Source organism: Electrona antarctica (genome assembly GCF_951216825.1).
Source record: "Electrona antarctica genome assembly, chromosome: 17".
In the NCBI taxonomy this organism is placed as follows: Eukaryota; Metazoa; Chordata; class Actinopteri; order Myctophiformes; family Myctophidae; genus Electrona; species Electrona antarctica.
In genome coordinates, this window is record NC_136798.1 from 16,862,990 (window position 1) to 16,885,585 (window position 22,596).

Genomic DNA, 22,596 nt, shown 5'->3' on the forward strand with positions numbered 1-22,596 from the left:
TCAAGGACCCCTGGGGGTCCACTGACCGAGTACCTACACTCCGAGTTCTTCACATCTTCCCACAGGGCTTTGTTTTGTTATGCGGGGGTGAGAAAGAGGGATATGGTCGGACTGTCAGACTTACAGTGTGGTTGGGGAGTGGGGCATCTTACTTCTTACTGTTTTTACAGTATATTGGAGCCGCTACATAAAAACAGTAAGTGAGATGACATACGGACCTCTTAGCAAAACAAAACAAAGCCCAGTGTGAGAAACATGTAGAGACTTGGCCCGAGGCGGCTTAACACACTATTTCATATTTGGATCGTACCCACTGGGATCTATAACAAGATCTAGAGGACTTTACAGAAGTATACAGGACTATACAGAACTGCACACTGTTTTATATACAGAACTGCACTGATAAAGTCACTGTGACAAACGTATCAGCTGCTTTCCAAATAAACCCTGGTTGACTATAGGGAGGTTAATCTCCAGCTGAGGGACAGCCTGCAAGGTCTAGGCTGGGAATGATGAACTATACTACAGTGTGGTCAGATCCAGCTTAAAGATATCCATCAAGGGGGTTGAAGCAGCGTGTGGACAAAGGATTTAACAACATTCCAGCGAGGGAAACACTTTACGCGTTTGGCATGGTATTCAGCACAAAATACTAAAGGAGGATCAGCACAGCAGGGACTCACTAAGCAGTGGAGCTCAACCTCTTCTTTGCCAGTGCTAAGATAAGACAAGACCATCTTTGGTCAAGCGAGGGGTATTTAGTCGCCAAATCCAATGCATTGTGTGATCGTGTTGTTTGTATATTGTGGGTGTTCACTTCAGTCACTCTGAGGAAGGGCAAGCCCAAAACACGTACAGAACCACTCACTCAGGTGCAATAAAAACAAAATATATAATAATCTACAACTGGAGCCCACAGTGTGGGATGTTATATTTCTATTAGCACCTGTTTTTGGTGTGGATGCATGTCTCTCCTCCATTTAAACCTCCAAGAACACCCATGGTCTTTGTTTGAGATTTCGGGGATGAAAAACAAAGTAAAAATGTGTTTACAGAAGACAAACTACATCTGTTCTATAAATCAATTGTGAAAACATTACAGCAATGTGAAAAAAAATACTTCAATTTACAATTTAGGCATTTAGCAAACGCTCTTAATCCAGAGCGATTTACATTAAGCAATAACAAAAGCATGGCATACATCACATATATAAAAAGTAGTTATCATGAATCATGCGTAAACTAAGAACGTAACAGTGGAGTATCTATGTAAACTATACATACTATATAATATATTATACATGTGTACTATAAAGTGCTATGACTACATAATATTGAATGGCTTTGCAGTGGAAGTTGCAGAGATGAGATGTTGACTGAATTGCTTCCAACTACTAACAGCCTTACTGTGAGCACATGATATCAGGAGAATGCTTCGAGATGTCAACCCCAGGGAGGAAGGCCACGACGGGCGAGACAGTATTCCAGTATTCTTTAACCTCTCCTTGTCATCATCATGCATCATGTTTTAATTCTGCCCTCATTTTGCCTGTCCCCCCAAAAACATCACCTAACAGCAAAGTCAAAATGACTACAGACCTATGGCTTTTAGTTCCACTGTAGAAGAGACAGCATATTAAATCATCTCTTCCATGCATCCTGGACGAACACCGATTTCGTGATTTGCCTGCATCCAACAGCTCGACGGACGAGGCCATTAACACTGCTCTACACATTGCAATAAGGCATCCAGGTTCAGCTCTGCATGCTCCTCAACTAGGGTGTTTAGTGAGCACATTTAGCCTCGCAAACCCAGGCGTTTTTTGTGAGCACACAAGCAGATGGATAATGGATTTTCTGACAAATCATGCTGGGTGGGAACACATCACTTTGACGCTCAGTACCGGAGCTTCACAGCTGGGCTCTGTGTGCGAAAGGCTGTGTGCAAAAGGCGAAAGGCTTATTCGTCTCCGTTATTCACAAATACAGTCATTAATTATGCAGATGACACCACTGCAGATAAACTGAGTCTGCCTACAGATTAAATCCACAACCTGGCTGGTAACCTGTAGGCTACCTTCAAGACAAAAGAGCACATATTTTACTTCAGGAAAAAGTAACAGGAACAACAACACCGGCTTTAAAGAACACTGCAGAGAGCTAAATCTGTCTTTCTATGCTCTAACTAACACATACTATGCTTTCTATGCTCTACATTCTGTGCTAATGTGGTGGGGTGATATGAATTAACCGGTAGCCTACTACGCCACCTGGGGAATTGCGCCCCAGGAGATATTTACTATGGTAGAACACTGAACACCCAGAGCACTTAATGACTCCTCCACACAGATTCGTTATACAATATGAGGCAGGCAGAGACGTGTGTACCAAAATTACAAAAGGGTTTATTCAATTAGGAAGTCAGCCAATATGGCAAACACCAATTCATTATGTACAATTAGGACATTGTTATTCAACATTAAAATAGATTTAGCAATTCCATGCAGATAAAACTACTAGTTAATCAATACCAGTGAATACTAACTTCTGCAGGCCAGTACTGGGGGGAAGGGAGGCAGGCAGCCCAACCGACCCAGGGTAGTGGCACCCCAATGCACTGCAAAATTAGTTAACAAACATAATATCAAAACAGAAACAAAAGGGGGGTTACCACCACCACTGGGCAGCTGTCACCTGGTCCCACGTAGCTCCCCCAGCACTGGTCCTGTAATGGAAACAATGAGTACTTCACAGGGATAGTAAAAGCAGTAATGTCCAATTCTATCCTCTAACAAGGAAAATAGGTGTCAGCCTACGAGCCTGAGGGTCTCACAAAGAACTAACAAATGTAAAACAACAAAACAGATAACTCCAGGTTCACACAACCAGGGAGGGACGGTCTCGGTGTAGTCGCTGTCACACTGGAAGGTTGATGAGTGAGAAAGAGGGGTGTGGATGTTCCTCATAAAACAACCTCTAGCAAAGCAGCAGGTGTGCCACTGGCCCCTGAAAGCACAAGTGGCCATGTTACACTACTGCTTAAAATACTGAATTTCACAGAGACAGATACACAAGTGAAACCTACCGCGTTTTAGGAGGGCGACACACACACCATCGTGAGGCCCACCACGGCGGGCGCAAAATAGGAAACTGTAATAGCAAAGGTCCATGTTTATATTCTTGTGGCATCAAAGACACCTTAATGAACATAACTGTGAGGACTGCCAACATACCTGTTGGTGCGTGGTGAACTTACACTGCACGCCCAGAGCAGGAACTCCAGAAGGAGTGAGAGGTAGCAGTGTAGCCCCGAGGCTAAAAAGACACCAGCGGTCACGATCAAGTTAAAGACCACATTATAATTCTGCAACAGATTGCTAATAGCTGGAAAGACACATACCTGCACAGATGTTAAAACCCCAAAACTGTACGCCCAACATGCCAGCCTTGGATATAGGAATGACGCACACGCAGTGGGAAAGCGTGGCTTGCTGCAGCCCCACGGGCCAGCTTCTAGGAGACACTCAAGCAAACAGAGCATGTGCTGCCTAAATACTGGTAGCAATCAGGCCACTGATGAGGGGGCGGAGCATGGGCTGCACAGTGGGGAACCAAAGCCCATCCTGCTACACTAAGACGCTGAACCCCTTGCTTCCAGTGAGCAGGTTGGGGCCATGCACTCCACCACCTGTGTGTGTGTGTGTGTGTGTGTGTGTGTGTGTGTGTGTGTGTGTGTGTGTGTGTGTGTGTGTGTGTGTGTGTGTGTGTGTGTGTGTGTGTGCGCGCGTGCGTGCGTGCGTGTGTGTTGTGGCTACAGTATGTACATGGTACAGTATGCTGTACCATGTGGGTATGTACATTGAGCACAATAATGATCACATTTTCAAACCTACACAGCCTGCACGACTCCCTCAGCGTACGTACAGTATGTACAGATGCCCCTGAATCTTTCAGGAATGTCTAAATTAACTCCACTACTCTGTCAGCATTAAAAATGAAAGAAGCTGATCAATAATAGCAGATCACTGACACGCCAACTAGAATGCTCGTCTGACGTCAAGCTGAACTCTGTGGCTCACAGTTTGCTTTCAGTGTGTGTGTGTGTGTGTGTGTGTGTGTGTGTGTGTGTGTGTGTGTGTGTGTGTTTGTTTGCATTCCAGTTTGTCTTTGAAAATGTGTGTATGCATGTGTGTGTGTGTGTGTGTGTGTGCGTGTGTGTGTGCGTGCGTGCGTGCGTGCGTGCGTGCGTGCGTGCGTGCGTGCGTGCGTGCGAAATGTAATGCACATTGTAAAGCTCCTTGCATAAAGGCGCTATAAATGCACCATATTTTATATAAATGCACCATTATGACTTTCTTCAAATTTGTAACAAACGTCCACTTGGACTCAAGGATGAACTGGTTAAAGGTCAAGGTCACCTCATGTTCATACCATTCTGTTATGTATGTGTAATACATTATTTCAATAATAGCACTGCTGTTATCTTGACAGTGCCTAGTTCCCTTAAGACAGGGGATTACGTCATCACGGAGAGACCGTGCCTGTATGGCTGGATTTGTGGCTGTGAGTCATATCAGTTTTGACAGTACAGCTGAAGATTGGACTTCCTACGTGGAAAGAGTTGAACAGTATTGTGTGGCTAACGAAGAGGAGAGACGAGTTGCGGTGCTCCTCAGTGTTATGGGAGCTAAAACAGAACCTGCACCCACCAAACCTGCTACCAAAACATTTACAGAGATCACAGATCACATTCTAAAGAAAGCATCTGAATCCAACACCACTGCTGATAGCAGAATGTTTTCGTTTCACAAAAGGAATCAATCACAGTCTGAGACCATATTGGATTACATTGCAGAGCTCCGTAGGTTGACAGAGCATTGTCAGTTTGGAGACGGGCTATCTGACGCTCTGATGAGAGACAGACTTGTGTGGGATGCACAACGAAGGCATCCAGAAACGTCTTATGACTGAAGACAAATGGACACTGACTCATGCATTGGAAATAGCCATATCAATGGAAACGGCAACAAAGGATGAAAGGGTGAGTTACAAGGCAAACACAATGAAGCAGAAAGGTTAGTGCACAAGTTCCACACAAACCAACAAAATGAGAAAACACAGCGTTGCTACAGATGTGAAAAAAAGTCAAATGATCCTGCAGATTGTTGGTTCAAGGATAAAGACTACAGGTAGTGCAATAAAAGAGGGCACATACAGAAAATGTGTAAATCAAGGTACAGTGACAGACAAGGGAAGAGAACTGGAGAAGGCAGCCAAAAAGTACATGAAGTAACAGAGACAGACTCAGATGACTCAAATGAAGATAATTTGGCTTGTCTTGATTTATACTCTTTATACTCTCAAAATGGAACTTGATACTGGATCTGCACTGTCTATCATATCCCTACAAAACTACAAGGAGCATTTCCCTGAACTGAAACTGAAACGCACGATGGTGAAACTGAAAACATACACAGGTGAGCGGATCACTCCACTGGGAAAATTAACGGTGAAAGTGGCATATGAGGGCCAAAGGCGCAACCTTGAGTTGTATGTCACACGGTGAGCGTTTCTCCAAGATTGACCTTTACTTGCACTAGCCATCACAAGATAGGAAATGTGCCGTCTCATATCGTTGGATGCGTTGTCCTGGCAACCTGAGGAGCTGAACCTTTCTCTCAACTCTCTAACAAGGTCTCTCAACCTTTCTCTCAACTCTCTAACAAGGTCACTGGCCTGATAAGGATGGCAGCTGCATGCAGACCGTGTTAAAAACATTGTGCCACAGTATAGAAAGTTAACTGGCCGGGGAGAGACAGTTTATATCTGTACATGGCGTCAGAAATCCATAATATAAATGATAATATAGGGCCGAGATGATTAGGGATGTGCATGGTGACATGACATTATGGGATGAGATGAACAATAATGTGCAAACAGGGAGTAGGCTAGGGGTAAAATGATATGGACATCTCTAACCTGACAAACAGGATTATGAAACACTGTCCAGCTTGACATGACGTGTAACATCAATTTTATCCATCAGTTCTCTCCAGGATCCTGGTGTTTCTAACACGCTATATACAGTACATAGCCTATACTGTAAATACACACGTGACAATGTGTATCACAGCCTAAGGATATGTATGTTGCAGCATGTGCAATCACCCTTAAGTACTTCAAATTACTATATGCACTATTTATACTGTACCATATGGCACGTTTTTCTTTTTTCTTTTGCCATCCATAACAGACACTGTACTGTTGCTGTAGTGACGCCCTGTGTATCCTTATGGATTTGCGTTCATTATCTCACCAGGCCAGGAAGCTTGTGTGTGTGTGTGTGTGTGTGTGTGTGTGTGTGTGTGTGTGTGTGTGTGTGTGTGTGTGTGTGTGTGTGTGTGTGTGTGTGTGTGTGTGTGTGTACGTACACCTAATGTCAGACACAGTTGGACCTATCAGCGTTAAACTCCCAGTAGACCAAGGAAGACAGTCCATTTTTTCAAATTGGCCTCATGAAGGTGCTTCAAAACACTGCGTAACACACTTTTTTGTCTTCTACATCTACATATTTTGTCCAAAACTCACATACGGTAAATCAGTATACATCAAAAGCAGTATCCTGCTCCCATTTCATTTATTCAGAGTAAGCAATTAATTGAATCGCCTTTTCTACCAATTTAGTGTTAATGCCAATGAATCCAGCCCACAATTGAATAGAATTACGCGCGTGCGCACGTGCGCACGCACGCACGCACACACACACACACACACACACACACACACTCACACATACACACACTTACTTTTATTATGAGAACCTTCTCTCCAAGGATTGCAGCATACCTCTTCTAAAACGGCAGCATCAGATTCAGATCTGTCCAATATGTCACACAAGTCATTTCCAGTGTTAGTGCGGGTCACTAAGCTTGTATTGGTGGTTTTCTGAAATGTCAACTACATCCACAAAAACAATTATTGAACACTATTGAGCTGAAAATCCCATCAATTTAATCTGCAGGGGCTTAGATGAAATGGTGAGGACTGAGGACTCCCCTCGGAATCGAGATGCTGACACCTCAGGGAGCTTATCCTCCAATGCAGTGTAATTGCAAATTACCGGTAATTATTTTTGCACGTGTCACAATCAAATTATTTTCTTTCTTCTTTTTCCAATGGGATCTTCAATCGGATCCTCTGTTCCTTCTGTAATTATTCTGTAATTACACTGCATATAGATAAATATAATAATCAATCAATAAATAAAGGTTATCTAACGGCAACAACATATGATTTGGTTATGAGAGTCTAAAATCCTATCATGAGTGCTGAATAAATAATGGAGTTACACCCAAGGATCCTTGAGACTCCAAAGGGTCCGTATAGCTCTCAAAAAGGTTTAACCACTTTAACCCAATACAGTAGGATGGATATTCAAAACTGATGTACACACACACACACACACACACACACACACACACACACACACACACACACACACAAATATGGTCACAGTGGGCTGTACAAATAACTGAGTCTTAATTACCACTTAAGTTAGTCGAACATATTAACAACCTATAGAAGGCAAAAACTTCTACATTTCATCATACCAAGTTATTAAGCATGTGACGTGTCAAACTAGGGGGTTCCAACTTCCAAGCATTAGTTTTGCAAAAAAAACAACAACTCATTGGGCTAAAAACGGCCATAGGCCATAGCCACTTGCCTAATGTGCTGACTTCATCACATTTGTGATGACGCCCAAGGAGTGTTTATTGTGCAAAACTATAATGCTTGGAATTGATTCAGCATCATGAAAACCCCCTAGGTTTACACGTCACTGCTACTTAAAGCATGATGAAATTTAGATCCCCCCCCCCCCCCCCCCTTATAGGTTGGTTGCTAATGGCATAATCACATATTATGTATTTATGAATTTATGAAAATTGATCAGCATATATGCAAGTTAGTATTCGGCAGTTTCTACATGCTGCAGGGGACCCATACAACTTTGTCTCAACTTTACTCAACATGCCTGGGTTCACATTCTGGCAAGTTGACTAGTCCAAAACTAGTCCAGTGGGGTTCCGGAGTGCATTGAATCTTGAATGCATGGGGGTGTGACTGTGAACTGTGACTACACTAACAGCTCTCTATAGGTCTGCACAATATAGCTCTGCGCTATCGCTCTGCTCGATGTCTCCACTCCATGCAGCACAGCCAGAGGGTCATTTTCTCCAGGAGGACCATCAATAATTCAGGCGAGACTTGGCGTTCCATCCAGTTCATCCAACCATGGACTACCGCTCCATAAAGGATTAGGATCATTCGCGTTGTGCAGTGCTGCGCTCTGAGGAGCATGTCCATTGCGCGTCTCCACCAGTGGTTTGCCTCATATAGATCAGATGGATTTCATACAATTGGACGGTTACACAATTGGTGCGGATACTGATTTCGTCCTCATGAAAGTGCATTATCTCTAATAATTCCGTTGACTAATTTAGCAGTGCTCACCTTTCCGATGGATATCTATGCGTCAAAACTGTCACCTACGCTCGATATTGGAACAGGGGTTTTCCTTTTAGTTATTGGTAAGTCTGGTCCTTTGTTTATTATGGATTATTATAGGCTATTATTATTTTATGATTATTGTAGTTGTAGTAGCCTGTATGCAGGACGCATTGACTTGATCATGCGTTTTGCCTGCATGCTCAAATAAGCAATTAACATTCCCAGCGAAGTTTCTCCTCCTCTCCACAGTGAAATTGGACTATGGCCGTATTTGATTATGTATGTTTCTGAATGGAGAGAAATAAATAAATAAATATTGAAATAATAAAGATACGTAGTCATCTTAGGTCAGCATATAGGCAACAGTTTTCCCCCCTTTCTTTCCTTTAGGGTCCGTTCCAGGACCATCACCATGCCTTACTATATCTGTCAAACACTGCACTGAAAGAAGAATGTGACATTGTTTGTCTGAGACAAGTGTGTTTGCTCACTCCCCGGCAGTCAGTTTGAGTTTGTAGCCCCAGTTTGTTTTTAAGGTCTATGAAGGATTAAGGATACTAGTATAAGGGAAATAATGTAGCCTAGATGAAAACATTAGCTTCAATGCCTCAAAAATGTGTCTTTGCAGAAAAAGTATGGCAGGTATCATATATTAGTAGGCTGGCTACGGTATGTGTACTTTGGCAAGCAGAAAGGGGTCATCACAGACCATAGATGAGTTTCATGGTTCTATCTAATTTCTTATGCAATTTTATTTGAGATTGCCCAATATTTCCGGACCCACTGAAATGAATGTTCTCTATCGTGTTCGAGACAGTCTCCACTACATATTATTCAATATCGGGAACTGACCCCACGGGGCAGAGAACGTGGATACTCTTTAGGACACCGATCATCTGCATGGTGGCCCTTCCCTGATTTCAATCAGTGGGGTATTTAAGCCCCACCCGGGCATGGCCACTTTGATTAACCTTTGATTCACACGAATTTGGAGTGGCTCTTTCGTGGAGAGCCAGTCTCTCCACTCAGAGAACCAGGGTTACTGTGTAAGCCTCCGATGTCTTCATCAGTTCACATTACAGCAGGCTACATATAGGCCTACCACCTGTGGATACCCCAGTACTGTACATGTATTGAATCTGTTCTGGGTTGAGCCAAGATTATTACATGCAAAGGTGATGAGGCCTGGTGGAATGGCTTTCACGTTGGAAGGGGCCAACCACCCGAATGGTACTTCCCCCCCCCCCCCCCCCTCAAGGTTTATACTTGCATGCTGCTAGTGTTGTGCACAAAACAATAGCAGATCTACAAGCTCTGACACGCTGTGAGCTATGTTCGAAGAGTGTGTATAATAGGGCTTAAGTGGTTCATTTATGTTTTGTAATACTAATCTAAATTACAAACTAAAGATGTCAAATAATTGTAGTAGAGTACTAAAAACTATGCCATATTTGCCTCCGAGTTGTAGTGTAGTAGGCCTAGATCATCTGACGATGGATGGATTGCATCAGACCCCTATGGTTAGACCAAGGCTTTGTCAGAACTCTTCACAGGGACTTTGATTTCTCAAATAATAATGCATCAAATCATATCAACTGAAACTCCTTTTATTATCAGGCTTTTGATTCAGGCCTGGGCTACACCTATATGAATCTTTTTCCAAACGCAATTTCTTTTGTACGTTTGGGCCTTTCAGCCACACGCAAACGGCGTTTTCGTCCAGAGGTTTTTGGAAACGGATAAATAAGTGAAGATTTTCCAATATCCGGATCAGTGGATCTGTGTAGTCATGCGAAACTGAGCTTTTGAGAAACGATGACGTCAACGCTCATTAGCGCATATAACTTTTACTATAATATAGGTGAGAAATGCAGCTTGCGCCTGGAAACTACACAGATATCTATCCGTGTGTTCCTGTTTTATATCACTGCGTTAATAAGTAATCATTGTTGCATCAACTGCACCACGTCCCCGAGCAATCCAATATAAATAATAATATCAGCCTACAGTCCGCGGTGGCCACCAGATGAATTGTATTGGTGTGGATGGCGAAGCTTGAATAATAGGTAAATTGCGGACCTACAGAGAAACTGTGGATAATGCGTGGCGGTGCGTGTGCATGCATATAGCCATGTGAAACTATATTCTTGTGCGTAAAGTTAGTCTGACATGCAGCTACACCAGCGCTACGGTTGTGCGGTCTTCCCCCCTGGCCCGGTACAAAGTTGTTCCGCCCCTGTCTGCGTTTGTGTGGACAGTGGACACAGATATCTTTGGCCCATCTTTGGCCCAGGCCTCAGACTTGGTTCTGTCACAGTGCAACTCAAGAGAAGTGGGAGTGGGAGTGGGGCCCAAGTGCAGAACAGACAGGCAGGACATGGATTTATTCTCCAAAACACATACGAACAGCACTGGAACATAATAACATACTGTATATACTCAAGCATATAAGGAACTGAGGGTTTAAGTAGACGCAGGGATAACAATACACAGGTGAACAGAACTAACAATCAACACAGGGATTGGCTGGTCAACTAACAGGACACAGGTGGAGAAAACTAGTAATAGTAGGCATACACAGTGCTGCCTTGATCCCGCCTCTAGCTGCTGCTGATTGGCCAGGTCGTTTTGTGGCCGGGCATCAAGTCTGCCTGAGAGTTCCCAGATGGGAGCAGGAGGGGGGAACCCAGTGTACTCTCTGCTGCCCCATCTGGCGGAGTCAGGTTAAGCCAGACTATGTCACTCAAACCTGAGGCATGACGATAGATGTCCCGTACATATAGTCCAGTACAGATACAAAATGTGACTTTGATAATCCTTTTCCCACAGAGCATGGGGAAACTAGTTTTATTTCTATATTCTTTAATCTTTATATTATTTATTCGGATCCCCAGTCGCTAGTCTCCCTGGGGTCCACATGAAACATCACAACATAAAACAACACATAACAAATTCAAACTGACTATATAGGCTAGTACAGTAGTAGGCTACCTATAGGACCTAGACTAGAGAAATGAGGCCTGAGCTTATTCAAGTCATTTTTGTGCATGCATCAGCATGCCTGTACTGTATGTGTGAATGTATAGAGTGTGTGTAGGTTAATTCAAAGACAAAAAACTGCAGAATCATTACAAAACAAGGTGGCAGTCGCAACTCTCTTTAAAATTAAAGTCTTTATTCAGCAGCATGAAAGAAATTAACAACTTTTCAAACTCGCTGCAGCCTTTGTCAAGTGGCATTTCTAATAATAATACAACTTTATTTGTATAGCACCTTTCATGACATGAAATGCAGCTCAAAGTGCTTTAGTAAGAGAGGATAATCCCGTTCTGCGTTTTGTAAATCCTTTAAGATTTAAATCATATGAATAATGTGTTTTCGAGGGAGCATGCACTCGGGTTCCAGCCCTGGGTAAAATCCATTAGTCTTACCTCCAAAGGCACCTAGCCCAGGATCACTGAACTACATTTAGTACTCCTTGATCATGTTTAAATACTGTATGTCACGTTGAGTGAAGCTACAGTATGCATGGAATGACTTAGCGATATGTCATAAATAATAACTTTAATACAGTACATTTAGCTTGGCATGAGTTCAGTCAATGTTTAGCTTATAGGTACAGTAGGATATCCAATTACTCAGGTCCAGTTTTGTGACCTTTTGAGTACCCAGCAGCTAACAGTAGCCTATTAGAGGTTGCTGTTAACAAAGATCAAAAAAGACTTACAGATTCTCTGTATCACACTTCATCCAAATTAACCGGATTAGTTTGTGGAGAAATATTCATGATGGCACAGCTTGTGTCTTCTAATGAGCTCAAGAGCCTAGCTGTTTCATGGTTCATGTAGCCTACCTGGAGCAATTAATTTCATATAGTCCGTTATAATTGTGTGACTGACTTCTCATGCTCATTATATCAAACCCTTTAAGAATGTTACGATCTGAGGCATGCACACTACTTACTCTACCTGTAGGCATGCTGCATTCATCATTTCAAATGAAAAATGTATCTTGCTCTGTTCTATACCAAATGTAACATTTAATTTCTGTTCTATTTCATTCATTACCCCAAATCTAATAGTGACCAATGTCAAAAATAGAAGACACACGCAAATATTCCCAACAGTGAGTGCAACGTTTTATCTAGTCTACAAACTCAAACAACCATGTATTGATTACAGGTTTTATAATAACAGCCTACAATAACATGTGTTTTGCAGATCTACAAGCTCACAACAAGTCACGGACGCAATGCGGGTGAGCTTGTAGATCTGCTCATTTCAACGCATGTTGAACGGCAAAAGAGACCCATTTACATTGATCAAGCTGTTGAAAGACAAAGTAAATAAGTCGATTAGCAGCCTATAAACCATATTTATACTGTTTTACAAGTCCATCATATACAATTGTACATGTACATTTCCCTTGATCTTTATCTCTATACCTCGTGCTTCTTGACCGGTGGCGCCGTGGCAGATTTACGGTCATTACAGTGCATCAGAAAGATATATTTCTCAACGGATTTGCATGAATCACACAGGTGGGGTTTCCATCCATCCATCCATCTTCAACCGATTATCCGTAGTCGGGTCGCGGGGGCAACAGCTCCACCAGAGAGCTCCATACTTCCCTCTCCAGAGCAACATTAGTAACTTCCTCCTGGGGAATCGCGAGGTGTTCCAGGGCCAGTTTAGAGATATAATCCATCCATCTGATCCTTGGTCTGCCTGGGGGTCTCCTCCCAATGGGACGTGCATTGAGGACCTCCCTATTGGGAGACGCTCGAGAGGTATCCTAACCAGATGCCGGAACCATAAGCGGGCTCCTTTCAAAGCGAAGAAGCAGCGACTATACTCAGTCTCTCTCACGTGACTGAACTTCTCACCCTATCTCTAAGGGAGATGTCACGTCTGAGAAAACTCATTTCAGCCGCTTGTATCCGCGACCTTATTCTTTCGGTCATGGCATGACCCACACTTCATGACCATAGGTGAGAGTAGGAACGAAGATTGCTCGGTAGTCAGAGAGCTTTGCCTTCTGGCCCATTTGGTTTAAAAACAGCGATTTTCTCCAAAAAAGTTACGCTTTTGCATGTCTGTGATACAGATATTATAACTCGCAAAAGATTGGAACATATAATATTGCCTAAAGAGTGGGTAATGTTACAAACATTGACACCCAGGACTTGAGAGCCGCACTGTTGCTCTGTTCAGGGGTCTGCCATGAGAATAATCACACCAGGGGCTACATGGGGGGGCCACAGGTGCACTGTTACTTCCCGTTGCAATCAGAACTGCAGCATCACTCCCGATCTTCCGCCGTAGTTTGAAAACCCACCTTTTCAGACTCCACCATGGCCCATAGCACTTACCCTACCCCCTTAGACAGCACTTTTTTAGACTTAGATAGCATTCGAAACAGACTTATAGCATGTCATGTAGACAGCACAATAACAGTACAGCATAGTATAATATATATGTATAGCTTATATGTATAGTGTCATTATATATAGATATGTTCTAGTTACGTTCTTAGTTTACGCATGTTTCTTGATAAATGCTGTTTATATATGTGATGTATTCCCATGCTTTTTGTTCTTGCTTAATGTAAATCGCTCTGGATTAAGAGCGTCTGCTAAATGCCTAAATTGTAAATTGCTTCAATTGTTTCAAAACACTGTTCAGGGGTCTGGCATGAGAACAGTCACACCAAAAAACTAAATTGCACACATAGCCTACTGTACAGTATGGGGCAGTGGGGCACTACAGCAGTGCTACATTAGTGTTTAACACTTCAAATGACCATAGCTTATTTACCACTGCTCTGATCAGCGTAAGATTTGGCACGTTGGTGTGTGTGTGTGTGTACTGTATAGTGTATATATATACTGTATGTATAAATAAGATATATAACACAGGCATCAAGTTTGTTTTGATTCATAATTCACTTAATCTCAGATCAAATGCATGGCTGCGTTCTTTTGTGCCGCCTCTGCGTACTGAGGCTGGAAAGAGTTAATTTTATTATATTTTTTTATTGTGTTTTTTTCCCATTAAAATACAAGACATACAAAGACACAAAGGAACAGTACAAAACATAAAATAAGGACAACACAGATTTACCCTCCTACCCGCCCGCCCTGAGGGGAGAATTATAGAGAGAAGCAAAATTGAGTGTAACAGTAATAATAATAATATTGGAAATTAAAGATAAGGTAAGAAAAACATACAGATAAAATAATAATAATAAAAATAAATAAAGTAGAGAAAGACAAAGTATTTAAAAGAAAAAAGAGGTCAAACAATCTCAGTGAGAGAGTTAATATATGCGAGGAAAGAGTCCCAGGTTCTGTGGAAACCATTCAAGGAGCCTCTGACTGCAAATTTTATTTTCTCTAAATGAAGAAATTATGACTTTTAACCAGGATGTCGTGGGAGGGGGACTAGGGCTCTTCCATTGTAGCAATATGCACCGTCTAGCTATGAGAGAAGCGAATGCGATCAAATCTTTCTGGTACTTATTGAGTCTGCCTACCGCAGGAGACACACCGAAAATAGCAATTCTATTATAATTTTGACAGCAAATTCAGATTTAGTCTTAGTTTTTTGAATAAAACATAATTTAGTTTTAGTACTATATTTAGTCATCTGAAATTGTTTAGTCTTAGTCTAGTCGAGTAAATATCAAATTCTTCTTCTTTTAGGCCCTTTCTCAATTCTATTTTGAAACCCTACCGCTTATCCCTTGCCCCTTCCCCCTACATAATGAGTGTCAAGAGGAATCTTGACACATTCCCCCTAGGAATTGGAACGTCCCTAAATATTGAACGAGTTATATGATATAATAAGTTCTCAGAAAATAGCTGATCTGCAAGCTCACTATAGGCCAGTGGTTCCCAAACCTTTTCATGTCAAGGACCCCCAAATTGACACTAATTAGGCTGCAGACCCCCATTTGAAGAGATATGCCACGGACCCCATAGATATTTACGGCTCTAGCAGTGTCAAGGACCGCCAGTGTCACATGCATTAGTCCATGGACCCCCATTTGATGGCATTTCTGTCTCTGGGACCCCCAATTTATATTGTAATGGGTTATGTTATGTTATGTTATGTTATGGGTCCAAACTATCCTAGTTCCAGGGGACCCCCTGGAACTCTCTCAAGGACCTCTGGGGGTCCCCATAACCCACTTTGGAAACCACTGCTATAAGCTGTAGATGGGCTATTTTGGGAGAAGAGATAACATAAACGTAAATATAACATTGCTGTGGTTATGATGAAATATATTGTAATTTTGTCTCATCTTGGTAGCCCACCAGAATGTAATTCAGCTAGATATAGGTCATTCTGACACCTGCTCAACAGTTGTACCCGATTCATTGATTATTGTATTAACAGTTTGTATAGAATGGGTACAGTAATATATCATATACAGGGTTAGAAAAAGGAAAAACAATTTACAGTATAGAAAGAAGGGGCTGTGGTCACTGTGTTCATTGTTTTTAATATCATTAAGAACAGAGTCATTTTGTCCTATAACAAGTCGTGGTATGCTACATATGAATGACAATGTTTCAAATTCAACAACATTTAGGACAATGAAAATGCCATTGTGATTCATCTCCATCCCATGTACAGGCTGTACAGCAGCTTGCAGTCTGTTCCATAGCTGGTTTGCCTGGGGGAAAAAAACAAATAAAACCATACCGGCTGTCACTGCACCGAGTAGCCAACATTATGCAGCGACAGCGTTATGTAGGTACAGTAGGCTATTTCACGGCTTTTAAGAGCTCCAAAACTGCAGAATGTTGACATATCGTGGTCTGTGGGGTCGGACTGATGCCTGCTAGTTAAGCAAAGCTAGCGTGCATCCGAGTTGTTCCACCAGGGCACCGGCGGTAAATAAAAAAGAATAAAGTGCCGATGCCAAATTAATGGGTAACGCTGTATGAATGCAACGCCGTAGAATATCGTTAGTTCACGTGAGGTAACGTTAACCTTTGCTAGAGATTGCGATATTTTTGGCGATGCAGATTGTTAATAGATTCAAATAATATTGGTTATTATCATATTTTCCCATAATAAAGGACAAAAAAGGCTTCTTACCTTGTCCGCCTTCCGCCCTCTGTGATGTCCCTCCGTTTTAAGTCGGGTCGCGATGTCCCTTCGTTTGAAGGGGATCCTAGCCCTCGCCCTCGGCCCTAACCCTCGCTCCAAAGAGAATTGAGAAAACCCTTTCTCCTCACGTGAACGCGCATCAGCAAGGGGAAGGGCTAAGGGCCAGGGAGAAGGGGGGAATTGAGAAAGGGCGTCTGTCTTAGTCAACAAAATGAACACTGAAGAGAAGCCTATTTTCTTTTGGACCTTGGCTATTCCAAACTAAACAATTAGAGTCTGGACAGAGGAGTCACAAGGGTCGAGGTCACAGAGATCAATAGATAGACTGAAAGACCTCTTTCAATTTTCATCTGCTGGGGCGGCACCTGTCAGCAGGCAGTGTTGGGCGGGAGTGGGAGGAGTAGGATGGAGGATATATAGCCCTAGCCCTAGACTTACCCTAGCCTCAACAAAGGCTAAAATATGTAATTTAGATAGCATACATACTGTATAAATATATGTGGGGGGAATTATCTCGTGGCATCATTTCACCTCTGTGAGGAGTGAAGTCCCATCGCAATTTGCTGGGTTTATTGTATCCGTAATCTGCAGTAAATCGGTACCGTGTTGACAAGAGGGAGGACGGACGGACGGACGGGGGCTGAGCAAACAAAGGAACACATGGTAGTGTCTTCGTCACACCTGGCGGCATCCAGACACTTGAGCTCTTATACGTGCAGGGGATGGGAAGAAGAATGTACATCTGGTGTTCTGGTTGCTAGTGGTAACGAGAAGACGTGCATCCTTGATGGGGCCGTGGGGAAGTGAATTGAGAAATTGAGTGTATTTTGTTTTTATCATTCACTCCTTAACACAATCTTTGCGGGACCTAGTTTTTCTCTCCACAAATTTCGTTCTTGCTTTCTTGTGAGTTATTTTATTTTTTTAAACCTCCCCTCCAGTTTTCCCCCTGCCCCCATGTTCCCACCCATCCACCAACCCACCCGTAAAAAAATATAAAAATATAAAAAGAAAAAGAGATTGGGCATGTTTTTTAGGTGAAGGTAAAACTCGAACATAGTTTTTTTTGTAGTACTGTAGTACCAGGGCCAGGGGTGACATTAGAAATTACAGCAGGGTGTCCATCAATGCTCACAGCTGGTTAGGACAGCCTAAATGACTACAACAATAGCGTCAACATGTTTAGGGACGGAGCTCGAAAGCCAATACCCGAAAAAACTCGATAACAAGCTTATTGAGTAACCGGTATCAATAAGCTTTTGGCTTATCAATCCTGTTATCGATCATAGCGGCCCATGACGTCATCAAGACAAGAAATAAATCTAATCACCCATGCTGGCACAAACTGGTCTATAAGTGTATTGATACCTGCCAACCAGCACTGCCCGGGTAAACAAAATTATGCTTTTAAAGTGACGTTAACCAGTTAAGAGTTTCTTCAATACTATTTTCCAAAAGTAAAAAGGTCAATTGCCTTCCATCTGTTAGAAAAGTACTGTATTTGAAGGTCCTAGTAAAAGATACTGGTTCTGTTCTGAATGTATTGTCGTCTCCCGTCTTTCCACAAAATAATAGAAAATGCTCGATACTCGATAGTGGGCTCGATAAGAACCCCGCTTGATAAGCCTGATAAATAAGGTGCTCGTTATCAATAAAAGTTAACGAGCTCCATCCCTAGTCATGTTGTCCTGTTCGATGCTCGCTCACAATTGAATGCTGTTAGGCCAAGGTGTTAGTCATTATCTATCATTCTTCTCCCCAAATTATGTGACATAATGATAACACCTCTCCTCTACCTCTCCTCAGCTGTGTTCTCCATTGTGGGGAACCTTCTAGTCCTCATCATGGCTTTCAAGAGGTCAACAAGAATGAAGCCTCCGGAGCTGCTGAGTGTGAATCTGGCAGTGACGGACCTGGGAGCGGCTGTCTTTATGTACCCTTTAGCTGTAGCGTCCGCTTGGAGCCACCGCTGGCTTGGGGGAGACGCCACCTGCCTCTACTACGGCCTCGCAGGATTTTTCTTCGGCATGGCTAGCATTATGAACCTTACAATCATAGCCATAGTACGTTTCATCGTGTCCCTCAGCATGCATTCTCCCGGTAAGTATTTTTCATGTGGGAAGAGGCTTGGGTGGCTGCTAGCGGTGCTCTAAGGATGGAAATGTAGGTTGGCTGCCTGGTAGATACTAGGCTTGCAATCTCAGTGGGTTGACTGGGTTCAAACCACTTTGGTCCAGTTAGGTCAATAGCAGAGATTTTAGACTCTTGTTTACATATTGATTATTTTATTCTATTATTATTATTTTATATATAGGACAGGCCGACGACAGCTATTGAAGAATCTCTCTTTCCAATGTGTTCATGTTCATATCAGTGTCAGAATGTCATGGCCTGTTCACCTCCGTAAATGGACACGGTAAATCATATTTCTAAACATTTACTAGAGACTGGAAAAGGTGTGGAAAAAAATCATTCAACCATCATAGGCCTATCTCACAGCATTTCCCCGCCCCCTTTTGGAGCTAGTGGTGTTATTTTTCTGCGGTCCATAGGCTTCCATGTTAAAAGAGGTATTTTCACAAGCCACAAACTACTGTTTTGTAAAGGTAAGGTTTATTCTACTTATTTGAGTTGTTATACCATTGTGTTTTCTTCATATTATTATCGGTCTTTGACATTTTAACATTAGGAAATGTACTTAGATTCTCCAGAGAAAACAAGTGTAAATGCTAATGGTTAAATAACACCACTAGCTCCAAAAGGGGGTGGGGAAATGCTGTGAGATAGGCCTATTCTACCCCCATGCGGTTGCTGACCTGCCTGCTCAGAGAGACTCCTCTGATTTCCACACGTCACACACCTAAAATAAGCCTATCTACACAGTGGAAAAAACATGCCTTCGTCAGGTATACTCTGACGAAGGCCACAGAGGCCGTTGTATGTTTTTTCCGCTCCTGTAATAAAAGTTTTGGGGAGCTTTTAAAACGGTGTGCAGACTTCCTCCTTCTTTTGCAGTACCGCAGTATGAAACACGAAACAAGATACAGAAAAGGAGAGACAATTAATTCTTAATCCACCGCCATTAATTAATAGCGTGCTGCCAGGGTTTTATCACGCGTAACACTTACTTTGAAGAGCCAAATATCCGTAATCGCATGTTACAGTGACAAACTGCTGTGTGTGGTGTCTTGACCGGTTGTTGTTCTCTCGGTCGGTGTTGGAAAAACCCAACCGCGAGTATCACAGCGCCTGCTACAGGCCGCCGAAAACGCTTGTCTGGGCCAGAGAAACGGCCCCTCGATGTTGTTTCTGAGATACAGAGCTTTAAATGCAGGGCTTAGAATGGAAGTGGATGCGCGCACATTTTCAAAATGGCCGCGGCCACTGTCCTACTTGGTGATGTTGTGTTAGCAAACGGTGGCTAATGATGCAATCAGATCAAAACATGGATTAAAGAATGTAAACCCTGGAACACGAGAGTCTCGTGTTTGGCGGGCTAGGGTACTAATTTAACCCTCCATGTTCCTCGTTTCTGGCGGGCTCTGTGCTAATAATAATAAAAATGAATAATGAGAAAACATGTAGTAATGCAAAGGGATTAGGAATAAAGTACAAAAATAACAAAAAAACAAAGGAGATTTAGGGCCTTGCTTTGCCCTCTGCACTTGGATTGCCCGGGGATTTGCATGTTAAATGAGCCATTACCACATTTAAATATGAACCTGAACCTCTCTCTCACCTCTGTGGTAGATGAGAAGATCAGCCGCAGAAACGTGAAGCTCCTGTGCGCATGGACGTGGCTATACGCTCTGCTCTGGGCCCTGTGCCCCATACTGGGCTGGGGCCGATACGGGCCTGAGCCCTTTGGCCTGTCCTGCTCGCTGGCCTGGGGACAGATGAAGAACGAAGGCTTCTCCTTCGTCATCTCCATATTCTTCTTCAACCTGGTCATGCCCTCGACAATCATCGTCTTCTGCTACGTTGGCATTGTCCTGAAGCTCTTCTACGTATACAAGAAAACAGTCAACACTAACCAGATACCTAATGTTGTCAAGATTCATCGCAGGCTGCTGACAGTAAGTTGCTTTAACTAGAGAGTGCTGGCTTGGCTCCCATGGACATGGTTTCAGAACAGTTGCACACAAAACATCTTCAATGTCGATGCTTTTAATGATTTACACAGGGTTAGGGTCGCACATCAACTTTGTTCAGATGCAGGTGCGTTGGACAGTGACAACTAAAGTAATCACGAAAAAAGTTTAATTTCATGGACAAAAATTCCGCACACTGCTCTTGCTCAGCAGCATCCGTTTTTATTCAAATTGGCAGATTTGGCGGATTTTTGTTCATCGTGAAATACATTTTCATCATTTCTTATCTATACAAGTAAGACGCGCGAACGTGGGAAGCGAACGCAGCCAAGCAAGGGTTGGTTTAGAGCTAAGGTTAACGTTAGACAGCTATGTGTGGTTTTGCAGCATTCACTCACTGTCGGCTATTCTGCACGAAGCACTGTTGTGTGAGCGCAGCGTGACACACACACACACACACACACACACACACACACGTCACACACACACACACACACACACACACACACACACACACACACACACACACACACACACACACACACACACACGTTAGACAGCAATGTGTGGTACACACATGTTAGTTAGACAACGAAGCGCTGTTGTGGCAGTCTGACAGACACACACATACACAGGTTAGACAGCTAACTGCGCACAGCTAACTGCCTGTTCTGCCTGGCTTCCATAGTAACTGCGCCCTCTGGTGGCGGGTGGTGTCACACCGTGACACACAGACAGACAGACATGTTCTGCCTGGCTTCCATAGTTAGGGCTCAGTGCATTCGCAATCACTGCGTTTTCACAACAGAAACACGTTATACGCATTTGACAGTGAATCTAACATGCACAGATTACCTCATGGCAATCACATTTAAAATCACACCATTCAGAAAACAAATAGATAGCTCTGTTACTGAAGGTTGCAATGATATAGGTAAACACAGATTTTCTTCTTCACAGGCTATCAGGAACAGAGCGGGAGCTCACAACGTTCACAACGTTCTTCTGCGATATGTTTAAAGCAGCCTGTTATTTTTCATAATCTTGCGATTCAAGGTTTTCTAACTGAACACATCTGTTTGGTTTGTTGCAGATCGCCTTTCTGATCAGTGTGGGCTTCATCGGCTGCTGGGCGCCTTATGGTATTGTGAGTCTGTGGTCCATCTTCAAGGACAGTGCCTCCATCCCCCCTGAAGTCAGCCTACTGCCCTGCATGTTTGCCAAGACATCCACTATGTACAATCCGTTCATCTACTACGCCTTCAGCACCACATTCAAAGGCGAGTTGAAGAAGCTAGGCTGGTTATGTGGAGGTTCAAACGCATGCCATGCATCTAACGACATCAAAGATGATGGTATTTACATGGTGACCAATAAGAAGGCCAAGGTCGCCAGGCCTAATGATGTCAATTCAACCTTCCAAGTGAGCACAGAGACTATGGGTCAGTTGCAGCACATACCCATCTAAAATGAATCAATGTTCAACACCTCTTTCTGAATGAAAACATTACATGAGGGTAGAGTGCTGCAGTAATTTCCATTCATGCAGCAGGCAACCTGAAATGGAAGAGAGAGAGACAACGTCAGAGAGAAACGGAAAGCAGACTTTAAGTCAAGTAAATGTTATTTGTATAGCACATTTTTGGTACCAGGAGACTCAACATTAAAACCTCACTATAAAAAAGAAAACCAAACACAAAAAATATGCAAATGCTATACAATATACTGTATAAGTAGTGTACAGCCAATTAAGTTTATAACATGTTAAAGATTCCTCATGATCATGTATGCCTCACAAAGGTCTATGATGACTTTTTTATTTTTTGGGTGTAAAATTGTTAAATATTATGTGAAATATATTTTGTTAGTTGTTA

At 42.7% G+C, this 22,596-nt stretch overlaps 1 protein-coding gene and 1 long non-coding RNA gene across 2 annotated transcripts; one reads left to right on the forward strand and one right to left on the reverse strand.

The window, feature by feature from the left end:
* Positions 1 to 2,385: 2,385 nt before the first annotated feature.
* LOC306940927 lies at positions 2,386 to 3,520 on the reverse strand. Its single transcript, XR_013792074.1, has 4 exons — positions 3,401 to 3,520; positions 3,234 to 3,315; positions 3,086 to 3,150; positions 2,386 to 3,006 (listed from the first exon to the last, which is right to left on the reverse strand). It is a non-coding gene; the product is annotated as an uncharacterized lncRNA (long non-coding RNA).
* A 5,001-nt stretch (positions 3,521 to 8,521) lies between these two features.
* opn8b (opsin 8, group member b) lies at positions 8,522 to 22,190 on the forward strand (the record flags this gene model as incomplete). Its single annotated transcript, XM_079526312.1, has 4 exons — positions 8,522 to 8,591; positions 18,438 to 18,731; positions 20,382 to 20,707; positions 21,816 to 22,190. 4 exons carry the CDS (start codon positions 8,522 to 8,524, stop codon positions 22,188 to 22,190), a joined length of 1,065 nt encoding a protein of 354 aa, XP_079382438.1.
* Between the last annotated feature and the right edge of the window lie 406 nt (positions 22,191 to 22,596).